Source organism: Pinus tabuliformis, chromosome 2_2, assembly GCF_031772625.1.
Source record: "Pinus tabuliformis cultivar Carrire ecotype Pingquan chromosome 2_2, CPIR1, whole genome shotgun sequence".
In the NCBI taxonomy this organism is placed as follows: Eukaryota; Viridiplantae; Streptophyta; class Pinopsida; order Pinales; family Pinaceae; genus Pinus; species Pinus tabuliformis.
Genome location: NC_142300.1, coordinates 102,521,063 through 102,544,217, shown reverse-complemented (window position 1 = coordinate 102,544,217; position 23,155 = coordinate 102,521,063). Strand labels below are relative to the sequence as shown.

The window sequence follows — 23,155 nt, the reverse complement described above, 5'->3', positions numbered from 1 at the left end:
TTGCTAATCACCATGTGATGTAAGGTGTGCAGATAAGGGCATTGTGAATTTTCATTTCCTTATCAAATAATCGCATACACCATCAAATTATATACTCTACAGGTGTTTTCTAAGCAGAAATTGTAAAGCGATAATCAACATGTTAAGTAAGGATCGAGTTGATAGACAGACCATTCTCTAGAACCTTGAGAAAAGGCAGACCCTTTGCACCAGATTTGATTGCTTCCTTATAGATATCTCCTTTCTTCAGACTTGTATTTGAATATTTGCTTGATCCCAGAGGCACAACCAAAGCCTTGATGACTCCACCAGATTGTAATGTATCCATAAAAATTTGAAAATCTGTTCCACTAAAGACTTCAGAAACCTGAAAAGATGAGCCTTCACTTTTACTGCTTGAACAACGATAAGACACGTAAGCATGACTTCCTTAACTAGATCAGTATAGAAACCAAATGCAATATGAGGTCGTATCAGAAAGATATAAGAGACTTCTCAGAAGCAAGTGCTTAATGATCTGTGGCTGTGTTTAATGACAACAGATTTGCTCGTTTAGTTCAGACGAAATGAGTTCTTCATTAGCATAATCCCAGCCGTGTCAGAGATTAATTTATTTTTTTGCAAATTGCTTAGTATATTACCACTTCTATATTGACAGTTTCATCTTAAAATACTTAAATGAACAAATATATCCAACATAAGAAAAAAAATACATAAAAGTCCATAAAGGGAAACCATATATAAAATAGTGAATAAGATGTGAGTAAATGATAAATGATGGTCTCTGTGACGGTATAGATACACATTGAGTGGTCATCAGGTGAAACCTTACGTTGACGGGTTGTAACCCTTAATGCCATATTATATTATTATTATTATGTATGTCTATTACAATGCCCATTATTTTAAAGACGCCTTGTTAACAAAGCATAAAAATTTATGTCTTTGTTTTGGTCGGCAATGTTTTCAGATGATTCTTGTTTTGAGTTCTTAATGGTTGAGGACAGAAGAAGATATGTTCTTCTAAACGTTAAATAGACTTGTCAAATTGTAAGAAGGTTTGACTACCCTAGTTCAATCCCTTGTGGAACATTGTGGTTATAGGATTCCCATGATAAACTTCTATTATGAGAAGCAACTGTACTAGCATCAATATTCTTCGGAATATAGTTCAATTGTTTTTGTTCAAAGCAATGTTGATATATTGATTGGTTAAGGTATCAGCTCTTGTGATTAGGATTTCGATAAGGTGTATCCATGACCTATCTTTCATTCTCATACTTGTAGTGTTATCTTGATTAACTTTTGGTATTATGTCTTCTTCATATATGTTATGACCACAAGGGGGCATATATTGAGTTAAATGTATATGTTACAAGGCTGCACAGAGCAGGAGCAAAGTAGGAGCGTTTTTTAGAATGAAAATAATTCTTGGAAGTGAACCATCTCGGAACTCTCTCTCTCTCTCTCTCTCTCTCTCTCTCTCTCTCTATATATATATATATATATATATTCAAAAAAATAAAATCCAGAATGCTAAATTAATTGCAAAATATATGAAAATATGCATATTTGTACATAAATTAAGATAGAAATGACACCCATAGTACATTAATGATTAATCATTCAACCATCAACCCTCTATATTCCAGCAAATACAAACAAACATCAATTTTTTTAGCATAGAATAGAAACTAGACCATTAAATCATTGAAATATCTTATCTAACAACTGTCAACATGACCAAGTATTAATGTTTACAAAATAGGCCATCTACACACTGAAGTAGGGAGAATGAAAACTTCAAAATTAAAGCACTAAATGATCATCTATGACAAATAAAATAGTCAATCTATCTACTATTCTCTCCTCCTTACATCATCATGACTGGTGCATGGAAATCCACGTGGCGGTAGCGAAGTAGATGGTGCCCGTGGAATCGAAGATGAGACCCCAGCGACTGTAGTTGAAGTCTTGGACACAAGGACGATGGCACTAGATGGGGGTGGCATCTCAACGCTATCATCATCATCATGGATAAGAGCATCCTCCAATTGCTCTAAATACAACACTCCATCCTCCAAACTATTCTCCTCTAGGATGTTTTCCCAAACCATCAAGTCTTTATTTGTCTTTTCCTATTCATAGTAATGGGACAACAATCACAAGTTGTAGTGAACATAAACCAAGCTCTCTAACTAGTTTACATTCGACATGTTTGACTCCATGGATGAAACTATAGGTGCTCCAACACCTCTCTACGAAGAATTCTTTGCCACCTATGAGAGCACTCGTGTTGCCAAACATTGTAGTTGTGGAATAGCATCGTCATGCATGTTCTGTTGAAGAAAGTGTAACTAGGTTCGATCTTCATAAATTGTACTTGTAAAGAAAAGAATTATTATTTTTCTAATTATCAAGAATGGGTTTCTTGCCCATTTGATAGGTCAAGCACATGTTTAAGTGCTTCTAGGAAAGTCAAAGAGTCAATGTAAATGTTGAAATCCCATGTGGGCATGTTACACTATGTAAATCCATGTATTAGAGTCAAAGAAAGATGTCAAAGGTGATCCTCCAAAGCAAAGACAAGTCTCCTCTTCAAGTTGGCTCAAAGAAATGAATTTTGATGCACTTAAGGACATGTCGGCCTCACTAGCTGAAGTCAGCCCAAAAGATGGGACAGACTCCTATATATAGGGCCATTCGACCCCATCAAAGAAGCAAGCAAGTGATCTCTGAAATCAGTGAATGACAAGTCAAGAAAGAGGTGCGAAAAAAGAGCAAAAGGGTGCTTCTAGGGCAGCGAAGAAGAGAAGAAGAATCTGAGTTTTGGGGACTGTTTTTAGGGCTCTTTTCTGTCAAGGGAGGACATTCTGCTGCTGCAACAAGTCAGAAATTGCAGCTCTACTAGAGGTTTCGATTGGGTGGAAAAGAGGCTCCAAATATGCCTCCATATCAAGCGAAGTAGGTCCCACATCTAGCAAAGAAAAGGAGCAAGTAAAAGGGTTTATTTCAAGCCCTAAATCAGCCACACGTGTGAAGAAATCAGACCTGCAGTAGGGTAAGAGGATCAGCCTCTCAACTCGGAAATATCTCTCAAGGAAGATCTCATTCTCTAGCCTAAGTATCAAGGGAAAGGAAGATTTCCAAGCAAAGTAGAGAAGGAAAGGAAGACACCAAAGAAGAGGTCTCTAAGGAGACCTAGGGTTTCTGCAGTGCCGGAAAAGAGCTATCAGTTGCCGGAAGAAGAGCGAAGGAAGAGATCAAGGTGCAAAGCAGAAGGCATTGATTGAATGACAAAAGGAAGAGAGAGTATGTCTTGTGCTTGGAGGATCTACCGGTCAAGGGTCTAGGGTTTGGTGTCTGTCAATTGCAGCTTCAATAAGAGAAATTTGCAGAAGGGTTTTCCTCTCTAGGAGAGAGAGGTTTTTCCCTAGTTGAGAGCCAACATCTCGTGTTCTTGTCTCTTTTGTTTTGGTAATTGTTTGATGAAGTAAGAGAACACACTCTAATAGTAATAAGAGAAGATTGTGCTAATAAGAAAAAGTAAAAAGTACCTCACAAATAGTTATTCATGATCAGAAGAATCTCATCATACCTACCTGCCCAAGAGTCTTCAACATGTTCCACCACTCGAGACAAGACAAATTCACTCGAGCTCTGACTACATGATTGGTCCCTATTACCGATCCAATTAGGAGGATTGCAAAGGTGTGTGGGTAAGGGCCCACTATCGCCTTGGCCCAAGCCCCGACTCTTTATGCCCAACTTCATCCTTAAAGACTAAAGGGGGATTCCCACATGACACCCCAACCAACCTCAGACATGACTAGTGCTTTAAATGGGGTCAAGAAGAGATGGACGAGTTAATTATGAAAGATGTCTTGCTGATTTCTGTGTAAATATGCAGCAGAAAACTAAAAACAGCAATGCACTACACCAATTGATGTTAAATATGGCACATAACTACTAAAAAATGCTGGAGAGAAAATGTTTGAGCCAGCTATGAAATTATTTTTGAGTTTGGCTTGCTAGTTATGGGGATTGCAAAGAAAATAAGTTTGTTGCCCTCTTCAAACAGACTGCAAAATCTACAGTAAACAACAGGGACAGCAACATATTGCACTCAAACAAATCACCCAAAGAGTGCCAAAGCACTCCTAGATCAATGATCTAAAAGTGGGGTGATTTGAAGATGAAGTATAGATCTTATGAAACCATTTCCCAATGTTGGATAGCAGAAAATAGCAATTTCTAGCATGTTGGAAATTGCATCTGTAAATTAAGGATCAAGTGTTAGTTTTTGTAGCTTCAGAGGTGTTCTAGTCTCAAAACTTTGTGGAGAGGCTAAAACACAGAGTTCTCCATAACCCATAAATTGTTTATGAAAATTTCACCTCGAAATGTCTTAATTAGATTCTTAGCCTATTTTTAAATATTTCCTAAGTCTAAACTTACAAAAAGGGATTAATTAATCAATATTAATTGAGAAATGAGTAAATTATCTAGAAACTCACATGGATAGACTATGAAATAATCTTAGCCCTGATTAAGTTTTAATCTTGGCCGTTGGAGTCCCAACTGGAGATTATAAGAGGAGGTCAATGGGTAGATGGAGAACACACTTGAGATCAATTTCCTTGGGCAATTTGACTTTCCAAAGAGCAGCGGCTAGAAAAGTTTGAGCCAGAGAAGGGAAGCAGAGACAATTACTCTGGAGGAATTTTTTCCAGTTTCAGAGAGTCAGAAAGAAGAGGCCGATATTTTCTCTAGGAGGCTACGCAGAGCCTCAAGAAGGCAATTCGAACTAGCTAAAGAGGAGCTCGTTCTCAGTTCCAAAGGCCGAGAATAGTTTCCAGAGTGCCAGAGAAACAATTCCTCAGTCAGCAGCAGGCAGGACAACTAGATTGACAATTGCTTTAGGCATAGCGTGTGAGGGACTGTGCTAGGGTGATGCAGGGCCTACGCAGAGTTGGTTGGACAGTTGACTTTTCAGAGGCAGTCAAGTGTCAGGATTACTCAGAAAGAGGATGATTTCCCTCAGAGAATTTGCGCCAATATTTCTCTTGGATAGATTCACCAGGTTGGCTATATTTATTGTACTCAGAATTTCTCATTGTTGCTTAATAATAAAAACCCTCAGTTGTTGCACTGGTTTTCTAGGGACTTTTGTCCAAAAATATTTTTGTCATATTTTTGTGTGTATGTGCCATTATTTTCTCAGTTTCCGGTTTATCTTCCGTGGAATTTAATATGGTGATAATTGCAGTTGTGAATTATTCGTTGTTTATGTGGGAAAATAAATTGTTAATTAATTCATGGTTAGAAGAATAAATTCCAATTGGTGCAATAGTTGAAATTTTCACATGGTATAAGAGCAAGGTTGATCGAATCAGTAACTTAGAGACGAAGAGGGAGAAATTCGTCGTTAAGAGGGAGCAACAGCACAATTTCTCCATGGTCTGAGCAGGGCCTAGTCGAGTTGTAGGAGTGGCAAAGCAGAAGTTCGATTTCCAGTTGTTGAGTGCCAGGAAAAGTTTGAATTGCTCAAAGGAGAAGTCCAACAGGCAAAGGTAGAGTCAAAAAGAAATTCTAGAGAGCAGTGCAACAGAATCATTAAGCAGATTCAAGTGGAAGAGAAAAAGAAAGAGCACACACAGAGGGAGGTTCCTTAAGAGGATTTCTAGCTTCAGAAATGCAAACTTCCAGTTGCAAATGGCAGTAGCAGCAGTTAGATTTCCTCACTCCAGAAGAGAGTGTGAATAGCAGTGCTAGTAGTTGAGCAAGGAAGAGAGGGGGCTTTTGAGTTTATTTTCTCCAGTTTTGAGTTTCACGGATTTTGCAACTTTGCAGGGATGACTGTATGAGATTTCCAGAGGAAGTTGTGTGAGTTAGCAAGAATGCAGATCTGGGTAGCAATTCAACTTCCAGTTGTTAGAAACAAGTGTCGGAGGAAGTGTGAGTTATCTAGTGCAAGTTGCAAAGAAAGGAAGGGTCCCAACTAGGGACTAGGCTTGAAAGTAGATAGTGGGGCACCAAATCCAAGAGGAGTATGAAACTCTAGCATGTCGAATGGGCATGGTGCAACGCAGTTGGAACAAAGCGATCAGTTCTAGATTGTTGCAGCGGGAGCATCACCTTTGCTACAGGAGCCCACATTATCATAGTAGTAGGTTCAATGTCAGTAGATGCAATCTATCAATAGACAATTGCAAAGCTAGTTGTAGTCAATACCCAGGAGACAATTGCAAAACTAGTTGCAGTGACACAAGCAACGCAAATTTCCCAATTGCAGTATGCAGGTGCAATTCCAACAAGGAGATTCCCAAAGCAGAGCTACGCAATGCAACTTCCAGTGCAAGAGGACAGTGCAAGTTGCCAAGAGGGAGTAGAGAGATTTCCCATAGGTAGATCGAGGCTTAAAGGGAGTCTAGTTTCAGAGGGAGCATCCCTATGGAAGCTAGTGCTTTAGGATCTGGGGAGATCAGACTCATTATTGCAGCAGTTGCAGCAGTAGTGCAGAGATAGCAGCAGAGCAGTAGCAGCAGCAGTATGAGTAGATCAGAGTTCATAGTTGCAAAGGTTTGGCAGGATCCATTGAATTGTCCTCCTCATGGATCATTACCTTGCTATAGGGGCCCATAGTATTCAATAGCAAGATGGATCAGTGTCAGTTGATGCAACCAGATTCTCGAGTGATAGTTGCAAACTAATTGCGGTCAAGTGTTGATGGGAGAAGATGCAGTGTTGACAGCACAGTAGGTGCCTCGGCGTAGAGTTAGCAGTAGCGCAGATTCTTCAGTGGACAATGCAGAGGCTAGTAGATGTCAGATGCTCAGGAGACAGATGTAGCACAAAGACACAGTTGATTCAGTATTTTGGATGCTTCTCAGTTGCAGCAACAACATATGAGAGGGAGTTGCAATGCAGATGCAAAGTTGGCAACAGTACAGCGGTGTCAGCAACAACACAAATGCAACATTGGAGTTGTGCAGTCGTTGGTGGGTAGTGGCAGTCAGTCACAGTGGTCAGACATCAATAGCGTACAGAGGGTGATACAAAGACAAGGTGTTGTAGCAATAGTGCCGCCCTAGAATACCTTCCTCACTAAGAGGGAGTGTTAGTTTTTTTAGCATCGGAGGTGTTCTAGTCTCGAAACTTTGTGGAAAGACTAAAACACAGGATTTTTCCATAACTCAAAAATCGTTTCTAGAAATTCCACCTAGAAGTGTCTCAATTAGATTATTACCCTATTTTTAAATATTTCCTAAGTCTAAACTTAGGAAAAGGGGTTAGTTAATCAATATTAATATATAAAGGTGTGAATTATCTAGAAACCCACACAGACTGACTAGGAAATAATCTTAGCCCTTGATTAAGTTTTAATCTTAGTCATTGGAGTCCCAACTTGAGATATAAGAGGAGGTCGATGGGTAGATGGAGAACACAAACTTGAGATCGATTTCCTTGAGCAGTTTGACTTTCCAGAGAGCAACAGCCAGAAAAGTTCAAGCCAGAGAAGAGAAGCAGAGATAGAGAGGGGCGGAGACAATGAGTCCGGAGGAATTTTTTCCAATTCCGGAGGGTTAGAAAGAGGAGGCCAAGATTTTCTCCAGGAGGCTACGCAGAGGCTACGCAGAGCCTCAAGAGGGCAATTCAATCCAGCTAGAGAGGAGCTCATTCTCAGTTCCAGAGGCCGAGAATAGTTTCCAAAGTGCCGGAAAGAGTTTCTCAGTTAGCAATAGGCAGGACACCTAGATTGACATGATTCAGGAAAAGTGTGTGAGGGACTGCATTAGGGTGACACAGGGCCTCCACAGAGCTAGTTGGATGGTTTGCTTTTCAAAGCCAGTCAAGTGTCGGGATTTCTCGGAGAGAGGGTAATTTATCACAGAAAATTTTCGCCAGTTTTTCTCTTGGATAGATTCACTAGTTTGGCGATATCTATTGTACTCAGAAATTCTCACTACTACTTAATAATAAAAACCCTTAGCTGCTGCACCGGTTTTCCCAATTTGGGTTTTTCCGAGGACTTTTGTTCAAAAATAATTGTCATATTTTTGTGTGTATGTGCCAGTGTTTTCTCAGTGTCCAATTTATCTTCCACAAAATTTAATCTGGTGTAAATTGCAGTTGTGAATTATTTGTTGTTTGTGTGAGCAAATAAACTGTTAATTAATTCACAGTTTGGAGAATAATTTCCAGTTGTTGCAATAGTTGAAATTTTCACAGTGAGTACCACCAAGTACTATGGCCAGTAATTTTCCAAATTTAAGTTTACTTGAGAATCAATTGGACATAAAATTACATTTTACTCTAATTTGATAAATCAAGAATGTAAATTTAATCTAGACTCGAAGTACAAGGTTCTAAATGATTTATTTACTTGTCAAGAGTTGCAAACATTGATATTTGTCACAAATTTCTTGAGTTAAAACTAGTAAAATTCCCAAATTTGCACTAAAATCACTAGATACATAGGAGTAAAGATATCCAATAATATTACCAATTCAATGTATCTAACACCTTGGCTTAGATTTGCTTTGTTCCCAGAATCCCAATGTAAAAGCTTGTTGTTTATGATACATGTTGACCACTAAAGTGTACTTGAAATTTTTTGGAGACTCCATGCCTAAGGATGTGTCAGAGGCTTCATGTACCATCAGAGTTCACTATATCATTAGAATTTTTCAACTCTATTTCTTCTTCTCATCTTCTTCTCATGTTGTACTCAAACTCCACAAGCCCTACGAAGATGATGTAAAGTGATGCTAGTGTGATGAGTTGAGTCATGTAACAAACCTAAGTAACTTAGGACCTTGTCATCAAGTGAGTCTACTCTGAGAATTTTTTTTCACTTGATTAATTATTAGGTGTTTACAGCTACTTAATAATTAATTGAGTTTTTTCCTCCAAGGCTCAAGCATAACCCCAAATCTAGAGTGCAGCTTAATGATGAGGCCTTGGGTGAGTTCTAGTGTCTAGAGTCGTAAATTTGAATAAAATCTTAATGTAAAATGTAATAAGTGATGTCTAGAGAAGTTGTATGGGGTATTTGTGCTCAAAATTACACCTCTCACCCTCAACTTTCTACTATGACACACTTTGAGGGGTAAAAAGTAAGTTTTAGACCCTTTTCCTAAGTTTTGTGGAAAATGTGACAATAAATTAGCCCAACAATTAAATAAATGGAGAAAAATAAATATCCACACAAGCTCAAATGATGTGGAAATGAGGTGAAAATTCATCTAAAGGTCAAAGTTAAGTTACCAAGTGATGTGGACTCCACATAAGCCACAAATCAAGCAAATTGAATTTTTTGTAGAGAAGACAATGAGTTCCAGTGACAAGATCCACGACTTGAGGAAGTTAACTCGAGCTTCAAGGAGATATCATGAGTTGACTTGAGATTGGATTATTTACTTGAGTGAGGTGAAGAGTGGTCTCCTACCTCTCCACTTCACTCTCCCACATGTCCTCTCATCTAATTCGAGTTCCCTCATCAAGGATTGCGTGGGCATCTAAGGAAGAAATCAAGCTGCCACTTGGGAAATTGGAATTTGCATTAAGGAGCATTCGGATTGTCACTTATTTGTCTTGGGATTGTCACCATTTGCCTTGGGATTGGCTTCCAAGCTTCTACATAATAGAGTTATGGGCTCACAGTATGTAGTCATTGAAAACGAGCAATTGTGCTTCGAGAAGCTCTGCTCTTGTGTACACTTTTAATTGTAATTAAAGACTTTGGGGTTCACTTATGACGTGTTGTTCTTCTTGAGCATGGTAATATCTTGATCATTGTGCTTCATGTTTCTACTTATGTTATTATGTCCATGGTTTCCATATTGTTTTTAGATATTTGTTAATGTGTAGTTATCTCACATTGGCATTTGGTTTTAAGAATTTGCCCTAAATAGAGAAAGTTTTAGTTGATTTTCCAATAAATCTCAAAATCTATTTATCATTGTATTTCTTTTAACCCATGTGGATCTAATATGTATTTGAAGTGTGTAGAGACATATCTTGGATAAAGCCTGTGAGAGAAAATTCTTGGAAGAATCATCCCACTCTTGAGCAAGCTCATTGGAGAACCCGCATTTGTCATCTCCCAAGGCCTCATCTTAAGATTTTGTGTTTGCAAGGATCCTTGGCCTTTAGCTTGCATTTCGAAATCAAACTTCATTTAAATTCATTTATCTCAAGTTTCTTGTGCTAATATTGATTTTATTTTGCTATTGAAGAGTATTTTGAAGATCAGGCAAGGAAAGGAGTCTTGCTCCAATTCCTTGGTCTAATTTTGTAGCATATTTGTAGATATTATTTGCTAACATTCCTCTCTATTTTCCACGAATATTGAGGGTTGGTTTTGCAGAGAAAAATCAGATTTATTTATTGTGCTCACCCTCTTGTTGGTTGACAGGGTTGAGGAAGCTAAGGTTTGAAACTCTAACAATTTGTTGTAGGACCCCAAGAGCACTTGAGCATCAACTTCAGGGAGGTCGTGGGCAATATTGGACAGTAGCAAATTAGCTTGGTCGTGGGCCTTTGGACACTTGTAATTTTCAGACTTCAAGAGTTATTCAATGGCCATTGTGGTTGCCTCTTCTTGGAAGGAGATCTTGGTTCCTATAGACTCTATTTTGTAATTTCCCCTTCCATCCTCTGGGCAGCCCACTAAGGGGACTTATACTCATTGTAACGAGCTAAGGAGCCTAGGTTCTACCCATGGCATCCTCTCTCTCCATTTAGGGAGAGAAATATGTGGGTGGGTTGACTCTTTGCATTTTTATCCTCTTAGTTTTCTTTAACTTACGTGCATGCTCTAATTGGGAATTTCAATTAACATAACCGTACTCTCACATTTCATTTTCTAAGTTAGGGTTTGCTACAATTTTATTTGAGACTTGCATCAATCTATTTCATGTTGCTTTGAGCTAAAAGTCAACACTTTACTTTAAGCAATTTACTCTCTACATGCAAGAATTTTACATTTCTAACAGCTTTACATTTAGTTTATTGATTTCTTTCCATTTAACTTGGCAACTTGTTTCATGACCATTTGAATTAGATGCCTCATTACTATGCTACATTGTCATTTTGAATATTGAAAGCATTGTATCATCATTACTTGAACAAGTTTTATTTTTCAAGCAACTTACTCGTATTACTTTAGTTGTAATCAAGAAAATTCCCATTTATTTCTCCAATTGAAATTGCAATTTATGTTGAGCATTCTTTCCTTATTTTGAAGCACTTGCAAGCTATAACCTTTGGGAGAATTTACACGCATTTTCTTACCGCTCAAACTAGCAGGGGGTCCTAGAGGGGCACTTGCTAGGTCAAGAGAAACAATGAAGCTAAAGCCCATTGTCACCACAGCTAAAGCTTCCTACTATTTATGGACTTTCACTGATGGGAGGAGACCTGATATATAGAGAATCACTTATAAAGGATAGATCAACTAAGATTGGTGTGAAGTGATCTCAGGGACCCTTTCCTAGGGGAGGCTTACGAATGGGACATGCTTGCTTCTTAAGCAAGGTACAAAGCTTTCTAGGAGAAGGAGATGAGGATTTATGGGCTAGGTTCAAGGATTGTGAATTGTAAAGGAGTTTCTCAATCCCTAAAATCCTTATTGAACTTGATTTCCCAAGTGGTTCTTGAAGAATTAACTTTTCAAAGGCAAGGGACCACACGTAACCAAATGGACCCAGCCTAGGTTAAGGGGAGAGAGTTTAGCAACCAATGATGATCTTAACCCAAACAAAGAAGAAGAAAGGATCAAAACAAAAGTTTTCACTTAGAGGTGTCAAATTGATCCTATGAGGTACTCGCCTAGGGAACACTAGAGCAAAGTTTGATCTCAGAGCTAGGACTTGGGATATCTCAGAATCCCACAGTCAGGATTTCTTCAAATTTGGAGGAGACCTTGAGGACAAACCAGCGCAGTAGAGGCTAGGAGATCAAACTTTTTCCAGGCTACTTTGTAGGCAAAGTGATGTCCTAGGTGGCCCAGCGTGGCTAGACTTAGAATGAAGAGGGAAAGGAGAAGAAAAATGGTTCTTTAAGTGACCACATATTGGTAGACCAGTGCCTAATCCCTTGGGGAGAATGGAGTCTAGGAGAATTATGAGAAAGGACTTCGTTTCTTGGTCAAGGAGGCCTCAAGGACTACCTCGCTTGGCCTTTGAGGCAAGAAGAAGTGACCTTAAAGTTTTATACTTCGCTTTGCAAAAAGAGATGACTTATCAAGATAAATTCACTGGTAGAATTATCCCTAGGAGATTTCATTCAACATACATGGCCCATACAATGAGACATGCTATATAGAAACAATAATTCCACAATTTCGCAATTATGCAATGCAGCAATTAACCCTAGTATAGAAAAAATTCCATTCCAATGCATATGACAAAGTAAAACAAGAATAGCATTAAAAATGTGTACTTACATGTAAGAGAACATATCCAACCATCAACACATTTGCCAATGAAGAATCACCACGATAAGAAGTCCAATCTAAACATCAAAATTCATCCATGCTCCAATTCATCCTCCAAGAAAGAAATGTGAAATTCTCAAGAGATAGAATGATCCAATTCAAGTGATGAAACAAAATGAATTCATGTCTCTCCCATTTATACAGTCATTAGGAGTTCGAATTACCTAATTTGAGTGTACATTAGCCCATCAATTAAAATAATGCGCAACTAACTATCTTTCGGTGACAAGGCCACCAAACTAGCTCATAAACAAAATAATAAGCCTCCCAAGAGGTTGAATAATCAATAATGCATGCTGTTGGGCTCTCTAAGAGGCCTGATGAAGTCCATAAATGCCAAAATGATGAATTGGACTTCCAAAAGTAATGGACAAGGGGTTGCCTCTTATTATCCACATAATAAACTTGTGGTCCAAACATCAAAATTCATCCATGCTCCAATTCATCCTCCAATAAAGAAATGCAAAATTCTCAAGAGAGAGAATGATCCAATCCTAGTGATGATACAAAATGAATTCATGTCTCTCCTATTTATACACTCATTAAGAGTTCGAATTACCTAATTTGAGCCTACATTAGCCCATCAACTAAAATAATGTGCACATAACTATCTTTTGGTGACAAGCACACCAAACTAGTTCATAAACAAAATAATAAGCATCCCAAGAGGTTGAATAATCAATAATGCATGTCGTTGGGCTCTCTAAAAGGCCTGATGAAGTCCATAAGTGCCAAAATGATGAATTGGACTTCCAAAAGTAATGGACAAGGGGTTAGCCCCTTGTTCTCCACATAATGAACATGTGGCGCTCCCAATGGTTGTGAGGGCACACAAGTGACCACATGGGTCTCCAAGTAAGTAGAAGATGCATGTATGTTAAGGTCCTATAATTTTTATAGGATTGCTTGATTATAGCTGATGATTATTATATTTCGGATGTTGTAAAAAATATTCCATGTTGTAAATTATTTTCAAAAAATGTCAAAACCTTGAGAAAATAAAAATATAAAAATATGCTTGCAAGTCGAAATACAGCATTAGAGAATAATTAAGTGTGTTTAGACTAAATTAATCACATCATTTAAATGTGATTTAATAAATTGTAATAAGACCTTGGTACTATAGCTTTGATTTTATTGTAAAATTGATAATGACAAAAGGAGATTTGTCATATGTGGTTAAATTGCGCACATCTTTTGCGCCCGATCTTTAGTGCACATTCGATCTGATGGCACCTGATCTAATTCGGACCCCCTCGCCTTATCTCCCTTTATCGGCGGGGGTCGAAATTAGTGGTTTTACCCCCGAGCCCCGCTGCTATGTGTCTCTCGCAGAGTATTTCGGACCCACTCACCTTATCTCCCTTTATCGGGGGGTCCGAAATTAGTGGTTTTACCTCCAGGCCCCGCTGCTATGTGTCTCCCTCAGAGTATTTCGAACCCCCCTTCACTAATACCACAATCCGCCTCTACTCTCCTCCAAAAGCAGTATCCACTCCTTGCCGCAAACCACCTTCCCGGTCATGTCACCCCCCACTTCCACTCAACCGCCACTTCATTACCGCCACGTATCCTCCACCAAATTACTCCCGCACCAACGTCCACCTGCCATATCCCTCCTCATCTTCCACTCCTATTCTGCCACCTAATCATATTTCCGCCAACCATGTGCCTCCACATTACCCCCACCTCCATGTCACCTCCCACCTCCATGTCATATGTCCATTTCATGGTCAAGTAAAACTATGTTTTTCCCTATACAGCACATTAATTGCAAACGTGGTTTACAGACAACTAAGAACGCATTTTCAAAAACTGAAAGACGTTTTTGTTGCTAACATCCTCATGCACAAAAACCTCTCTCTGTTTTGTAATAGTTGTTATGGTTTGGAAGATTCGGATGAATCTTTGCAGGTATATTTTTCTGAATTTTCTTGTTTTCAGCCAGTGTTTTCAAATACATTTTATGATCAGGTAGAAATGAATTTTCAAAACTTGAAAGAGGTTTTTGTTGCCAACATCATCATTTACAAAAACCTCTCTCAGTTTTCTAACAGCTATTATGGTTTTGGATGTACAAAGGTATTATAGGACCCTATTTTTCAGAATTTTGGGAGGAAAAATCTCAAAGACAGTTAGTGACTTGGATGCCACCTCATCAAATAAGAGTTGCTATTAAATTCAAATTGCTCTTCCTTGTCACCAGTAATCCAAAACGATAGTGCCAAGTAGATTCACTAGTTTTGAATGTCCTATATTTTAGTTCTATTTGTGTAATACAGTTTGAGATATTTGTAACAAATGCTGATATTTTTTCAAGATATTTTAGTTTAGAGTTTGTATAAATACTTCATAGTTTGAAGTAATAGATGTTTGATTGTTGAATATAATTTTCTCTGCAAATTATAGTTTTTCAAAATTGTTGGAAGCATCAATAATACAAGGACATTTTCAAAGGATTCATGTGGTGTACGAAATGGTGATGTTTTTCTTCAGTTTATGTGTTTAATCATTGTCTCTTTTCTCTGTTATTTCTAAAAAGCTTAATTACATAACAGAAACTGTGACGAATAGGATATGTTATACAGAACACCCTATTCTGGTTGTTATTAATCTATATGTTTTTTGCTAAAGTCAAATTAAGGAATTCTTCAGTGCTCCTTAGTTTCTACTGAATCTTGCATTTCTTCTGTTTAATAATCCATTTAAAATTTTGAAAGATCCAACCAGTGCAACCTAGATTTCCCTGTGAAACTCCTTCAAAATTTGATGCAAATCCAGTTAATCTTTAGACTCCATAGCCCAATGGAATTATAGCAATTTAATCAACCAAGCAATCCAAGCAAAAACAATCAGTACAATAATAACTAGCCTAAAATTCACATGAAACATAGCTAAATTTTACAGAGAGATCCCTCTCTGAAGCTGGCAGAGCTAGATCCCAGTGTCCAAAGTGGTTTTGATGATGTCCTATGTGTTTACTCCCTCAACCTCAAAAATACAGAACGGCAACACTGTAGACCATTTGTAAGGGCTCAAATGATGGTGTAAGTGATGCCACATCAGCGTACAAATCCTGGGTCATCTGCCAAGTGCATGGTACAACTGTGGAGTTGGCTTGCCAAAGGTCAACCAGATGCATCTTCCTTGTCCAATAGGTGAATCTCGAGCAATCTTTGAACATCTTTGGGGATCCATGGAGTGTTGTCTACTGCTGTGGAAGCCCATAGCTCTCAACAAACACCCTACATGTGCCAATGTAGCCCTCTAGAGGGTTAGGACCCTGTATAGGGAGACCAAACTCAAGATGGAGACCATATGCAAACCTGCATACGATCCAATGTGTCCCCTAGCCTTCTAGTACAACAAGTCATCAAGGAAATCGAGTAAAAGAGCTTACAAAACACGGGCTGAGGTATAAGAGTAGCTAGTAAAAAGGAAGCCCACACTTGGGTATACAATGTATATGAAGGAATAATCGTGGTACATGAAGTGCCCCAACCTTCATTTTTCCACCCTTTTTTATATGTCTTTTGTCTTTTATGATTTTTTTTAATTAACTTCTCGGGACTCAAGGGGTAAGAGGATGATGTGTGAGATATAGCAGTGGATACCCCCTTTAAGGTAGGGCAGTTCATTGCCCACTAGGGGGTGGGATAATCATGGGTTCCTAAATGATAATGGCTCATCTAGGGCCTGTAGGAACCTGGGTGATGGCCATGATGATGGGGTAGAGCTCATGTATTGGCTTTTGCCCACGTGCTAAATGTGTTTGTCCTGGCCATCTTTTGCATTTTGTGGTACATATTATGTTGTATGTGTCCAATTATGATTTTTCTTTTCTTTTTAGCTACATCAACCTCTGAGGCATCGTTCCACGTGTGCCCCAAAGTGTGGGCAAGGGGAAGGGGAAGGGGAAGGCTAACCCTATGTGGACTCAGTGGAGGAATGTGGACCCATGTGGAAGAAATGATGGATAAGGCTATAATGAGTGGAAGGGAAGTAGTATATATGGATGAAGAAGTGGGACCACGCAACCAATATCGAGGTTTCCCATGCAATACCATCCCTAAAGCCCAAGGGCTAGTAAAAGAGATCCCACATGACAAGAATCCAAGGTTAACATCCAAAAGGGGGCTTAGGGGACAAGAGCATAGACCTAACCCATTCTTTCCGCTTAATCCCCCCATTAATCCATGCCCAGAAGTGTCCATGATAAGCAAACTACAATACTCAATTACCAAATGAAAAGGCATACCTTTGGGTTCGGGAGGCCCACCTTCAAATATACGATCATGGCAGATTGGTGAGGGACCACATGGTTGGCTCAAGTGACGGAGAAGTGGCACAATGAGTTAGTTGGTGGCTGCAAGGGGCTGCTAGCTATTGGTTGAAGACCATCTTGGGGAAAATTTTCTCCTTGGGATATCACCCACAAAATGGTGGGTAACACATTCCATATAGGCATTTTAGCATAGATTGCATTTCTAACTCAATTAGCCTCCAAGAATAAGCTTGATTGTAGACATCATAGGGCAAAGATTTTCTTGGAAAATTCTTCCAAATGGTACGAAGTAGCATAAAGGTGTGTGACCTTGTAGTTATGAAGGTGACTTGTCCCCTTGTAGTAATGAAAGCACACACTGGCTCGTAAAGCTGAGGGGAAGGGTATCGTTAATGACTGCTAGTGAGTCTTCAGCCCCTCTTCCTTACAGTGACCCGAATTTTTACCCTATGGAAAGAGTTTAAAAAGAATATCTCTCACTTAGAATAGGCATTTAGCTTAAATTTAATCAAGATAATTGCATCTAACCTTAGTTTAAGTGCATCTCAACTTAACTCACTTTACTTTAAAAGTATTTTACTTGCAATTTATTTATATGCTTGTCATGATGAACATTTATTGAAGTGATCATTTTGTTGAGGTATCTCATTAAGCAAGTGTACTATCCTTTTGTGCAAGTAAAGCTTTAGTTTACTTCATCTCACATTGCAAGTTATTTTACATTGCTTCTTTACATGCTTTAGAATTGTGAATGGTTATATTTTGACTTAAAAGTATTTCTTTAAGAGCAATTTTATATTTTGCAAGTTGATATCATATTTTCTAACATTCATTTGATCTGTAAGATTACTTGGTGTTTCATTTTTTAAACATTTCATTTTTTGAGCAAGTGTTTATTATTTTGAAGCAATCTTGAAGGCAATGGTTTACATGCTTATCTTTCATTTATGTGTTGATGATTATTGAGAGCATCTTTTATTTCATGTCTTGTATTGCTTATCATATTTGTTGAAATTTGCTCATAATCTTAAAGTAATCCAATTAACCTTAACATCTACTAGAAACCTCACATCATTTTTTACATAGCTTTTTTCATTTAGGACCACCCCCCTTAGCTTACCTAGGGGAGAGTTGGGAATAGGTGACAGCCCCATCTCTTAGGTTTTGACACCAACCACACCTTGTGGGCTTAAGGGCTTTTCTCACTAACTTAAGTGTGTGTGCAAGGCAGCAACAACAATAAGATAGTTAAAAATCAGCAAGTAAAATTTTCCTAATCTAAAATAGAAATAAAAAGTTTTGAGATTTTTAAAATAGAATGGTTGTTGCAATTTATACCATGTGACAGAATAAATATACCTCGCTTACTGAGATGCTAAACACATGCCTCCACATATTGGTATTGCACTTTGTCATGGAAGTGAACTTGGTCTATAATAGAAATCACCCCCACTTGTGACTTAATAATTAGTCCACTTTTGAAACCCAACGAGGAGTGGCCCCTAGTGTGGCATTCTCTGACCTTCAATACGAGTGTCTAAGGGAGTACAAGCTCCCTCCCCAGTTGAAGATCCCTGCTGGAATGGTCCAACCCTTCTTGCAATGACCCACTGTAATGTTCCCATCAATTACGATGGACTTCCAAGGTATGTGACGGCCAAGTCACATCAGCAGGAGTATGTCATCAAAGGTCTCGGAGGGATTTTGAGGAGTTTTATGGGGTCCGACAGTGTTCGCTTGGCATATTCCATCATCGGGGTCAGTTCCGTACAACTTACTTTTCATTCCATCGCATTCTGATAATTCCCATAAAACGGGGTTATTACTGAGCCTAGCTTAATTAATTATGCTTAACGTAGAATTCCGGGAGGAATATTTGATGGAAGACATTATTGTAATAGTTTTTTGGAATCGGGACGAGAAGATCTACAGGATGGGATGATGACAAGTGACTTCCAGCAACTAGAGAAAGTAAGGCGGGTGAATTACATTTTCCTATATTAAAAGTGACTTTAATTAGTCACTTAATTCAATAAAAGAAGGGGAAAATAATTAATTGAAGAAAAAAGGCCAAAAGTGACTTAAGTAAACATTATTTATTAATTATTCACTTAGATGAAGTCAAGGGGGAGCTTTTAGAATAATAATAAAATAATAAAATAAAATACTTCCAGAAAATTGGAGATCTATCTATTGAGCCTCTAAAAGGAGGAGGAGATCATTTGGAACATCTTAGATTTGTTGTATTTTTTGATTGGTAAGGTTTAAAGATCCAGGTTCTCAGTTTCCATAGCCCCAGGACGAAAACCCTTGGGTGATTTGGTGAGATCAGATGAAAACTCATCTCATCCCTTGGTGAATTCATTCAAAATTCACGAGAGTGCATATTGTTTCAGCTACATTTTGGAGACAGATCTGTTGATTACAGTGAGGGTCATCCAGATCCTCAAATTGAATCATATTTTCAGTTGCAATTTGGGAGGCTTGGATTAGCATTGCAACAGAATATTTGGGGGTCGCTATTGCATTGGCATGTAACCTTGCTCATATACTATAATAAATAAAGTTAAGTTTATTTGTTGCCGTATTTCTGGTGTTGTTGTGTATTCTTGGGTTTTATTGCTAATTTAAATATATTGTTGCCAACAATCACCATGTTAAACTCTGCAAATTTATGGGGTTTCTCCATGTATTTTTCAGGAATAACTTTGTCATAATAAAATCCCGTTATTTTTAGCAAAATATTCAGGACGGGATATTATACCCACCTGCAAAAAAAATACAATACAAGCTTTCACCCTAGTTTGCCTCCTACACGTGAATATGTGGCCCTTTAATGGCTCAATTCATTAGCTTTTGTGTGATATTGCTTGTCAGAAAAATTATTAGATTAAAACCCAAATAAAACATTCAATCAAGAAAAGAAACAATAATAAAAACCAACGCACACAATGTACAAATGAACATAGTTTTGCAAATGAAAGTTCTTTATTAATGGCACTCATATCATAAGACAACAACAACGTTTGCTGAAGGGAAGACTAGACTTTTATAAAATAAATTATAATAGCTAGATGGACTGCTCTAGAAAATTCCACATGTTGGGAACTTAGTAAATTCATAAAATATTACATTACAAAAATTCATTTGTCCATTAAGTGATCGAATTGATCCACAATGCCCAAGTTAATCCAACATTCCCTGTAAAATTGACCTCGAATAGTCAAAGATGAAAAATAGTAACAAATATTAACCCATGACAATTCAACTTGTTTGGGAGAAACCTTGATTTGGTCTTTGAGATGCTTATTTGACTTCATGATGGCTAATTTGTTGGTCCTTCTTCAAGCTTCCCCATCCAAGGTAGCTCCAACATCCAACTTGACCCTTCTAATGGCTAGCTAACTTTGCAACGACTATGTTTCTTGATAAACTCAACTTAGCCCCCTGTGACTGAGATCGCCAACACCTTAATGATTTTGACCAATTTCACACCTGGAGTTGTTGTAAATTGCCTTGATCTGAACTGGGTATGCCTCCAATTTTGTTGATCCTGCCTAGCATTGTCACATCATCACTGCCCTTGAGACATCATCATGCTCCTTCTCTGGTTCTCTAATGCCCTAAGGACTTTGAGGATTCTAATGGCACTTGTGGGATACCAGATGACACAGGGTGATACGACAATGGGCGTTGAGGTCTAGTGATGCACAAAGTTGTACCACGGAGTTCAGTGCTATGCAGAGGAGTGCAGAGGGATGTGTTTGTGTACAGCAGAGATGACGATGAGTTGCGGGTTTTGGGAGCATTGCCTCCAGGGAGATCTCATTGGGGGGCAACTAGCATACCCTTGGGTTTGGCACTCCAAGTTTAAAGAGCAGAATAGTCACAGGGCTAAACGTGAGCTTCCATTCGAGTTCTTGGATATACCATTGGAGCCCACACATTTATCAGTCTCCAGGGTTACGCTTTGATACAGGGGACTTGGGTATTGTCACTCAATGCTCTCATCACAAGCAACAGGACCAGAGAGGCTCATTCGAGACAATTGAGTGAGACACAATGCATCAGGAGAGAGGCTATCCAGTTGTGGCATAGGGTCGGGGCGCGAGATCGTAGGTGCAGGCTTGGGGATGGTTCGATCCTCTGCAAAGATAGCACATGCTCCACCCTTGAGCCCACACTTAAGGAGATGCATGACACCTTTCGAATGAGACATTTTGAGATGTTTCAGGGGCATGTACAACAAGTGGCGGACCCTTTTGGCAGGTGGATGTTTAGAATCCAAACAGTTTTGGGCAGTTCCTATAGGGGACAAGATAGAAAATCTCACAATGTGGTATAGGCAAGCACAGGACGGTCTTTCTCGCACCAGATTGATTCAAGATATATGGAATCCATATACTGATTGCATGCAAGGACCCGAGACGCGGTACAGATTGTTGCCATCAATTATCATTACTATGCCACAGTCAATTTCACTATGGGATCCAGGGGATTGATTGGTCGATTGTTCACTCTATTTAGTGGTGACCAGGATCAAGGCAGAGGGTGACCCAACTCAACCTTGGTTTGACATGCTGGGGAGCGTTGAGGCCTTTGTCGCTTGGCAAGGTTGGTTTTCCTTGTTACTGCTTTGAATCAGGGTTAACGTTGGATGGGCAGGCCTTAACATCGTGGAGGTACCTGGGCCAAATGTGCTAGGATTATAGATAATTTGTCATCGGGTTCCAGGAGAGGAGGATACAGCTTGTGCACGAAGGGCAGATAGTCATCATCAAAGTGGTATAGCGACAGCATGGTGGCACCCTTTTGAGTCTAGCATTGGAACCGGCATCGCAACATTTAACAATCCAGCTACCCTCAGAGGTGAGTTGGTTTCTACAGGGGAAGGTCATTCAGATCTTCCATGGGGATTTACTGAGTCACTATTGATATGGGGCACCTCACCAGTATAGCAAGACGTTTAGCATGTGTTGAACAGGGTTTTTCCCTTACCGAAGTGCCCTGCTTACTGGCGATATGCAGAGGGCTTCTGGCAATTCCATCTTGTTTGATAGTGAGTGGAGCGAAGGAGGCTTCACATGGATCAAGATGGTTTGGGACCTTGGTGTCATAGGATTTATTTATATGGTTTTGGCACAACAGCGACGAATGGTTCAATGGCACATTTTGTTCAATGGCACATAAATAACAAGTATCATTATATTCGGAAGTTGGTGCAAGATGGTGTGCTGAAGCTGGAGTGTGTTCCCACCAAAGAGCAGACTGCCAACATATTAACGAAATCGCTTCCGAACAAGAATTTTGTGTACTTTCGAGACAAGCTTGGTCTGGTTGATATGTCATCCCTGTTTGAGGGGAAAGATAGACACTACATTTCTATCTTCCAAGAATGAAGAAGAAATGGAGGATTGAGTTATCATCTGGCATCCGACACTCTTTGAGGATGTGGTAGGGCATCCAAGACAAGAGTGGGCAAGAGAACCGATATTCTTGAGGGCTGGGAACCCAAGATGAGAATAGTCCTAGTAGGGGATACTTGGAGAACACCCAGGTGGGTATGACCCTAAGAGAGACAATGACGAGTGTGTCTATAAGTCATTGGTCTTGCCAAGATTGTGCTCTAATCTATTTGAGAGATAGAGCGATTAATCAAGGCCTTGCTATATGGAAACAATGTTGGTTAAAATGATGCTAGAATAGAGGGATAACTAATCCGACTCTTTGCTTGTGAGAACTCTTGTATGGAGAATGTACATGTACCATGTATGTATGAATACCTCCCTAGTTAATAGGGAGTGTTGAAAATAGTGTAACTAGGTTCGGTCTTCATCATGTCAAATATTGTAACAATGTATTTTTGTATCAAGAAATTTTTTATTTTTTGAAGTCATGGCTCCAATTGAGAGCCTTAGATGAGTCATGTAAAATGAAGACAATCATGTACTATTACACTTGTAAATGCAATTGATGTAAGTCAAATCCTTCTAGATCATCAATGAAATACTCCAATATGTACCCACGGAATTATTGCAAAGAAACCGCTTGAAGAAAATTTTGAAAGCCTCTTGTTTTAACATCGGCCTATCCAAGAATCATGTCGGCTTAATCAACGAACACGTCAGCTTAATCAAAGGATCTAGTTGGCATATGGGAGAGGAGACAAGCCTATATAAAGGTTACGATGACAACTCCTCAAGACACATTCAATCATAATTTGTTCTTGAAGGAAAGCGAAGTGAAAGGGTCAATGAGAGAAGGTACCTACGGTCATTTGAGGAGATATGTTCCCTCATGCAAAGTTTGTTCTCTTAAGCGGCATTCTAATTTGATCTAGGGTTTCAGGTTATATGCGTATACTGTTG

General features: G+C 38.9%; 1 protein-coding gene across 8 annotated transcripts in view; it reads right to left on the bottom strand.

Moving 5' to 3' along the window:
- The window catches only part of LOC149191591 (aspartate--tRNA ligase, chloroplastic/mitochondrial-like), a 373,253-nt gene that overhangs the window by 120,703 nt on the left and 229,395 nt on the right, over nt 1-23,155 (bottom strand). For all 8 annotated transcript variants that reach the window (XR_016254284.1, XR_016254280.1, XR_016254283.1 and 5 more), the window contains exon 9: nt 172-367. Coding sequence is in view for 3 of the 8 variants with exons in the window: in XM_089404353.1 (XP_089260479.1) it covers nt 172-367 (196 nt within the window). In the remaining 5 variants the exon portion in view is untranslated. The remainder of the gene's footprint in view (nt 1-171; nt 368-23,155) is intronic.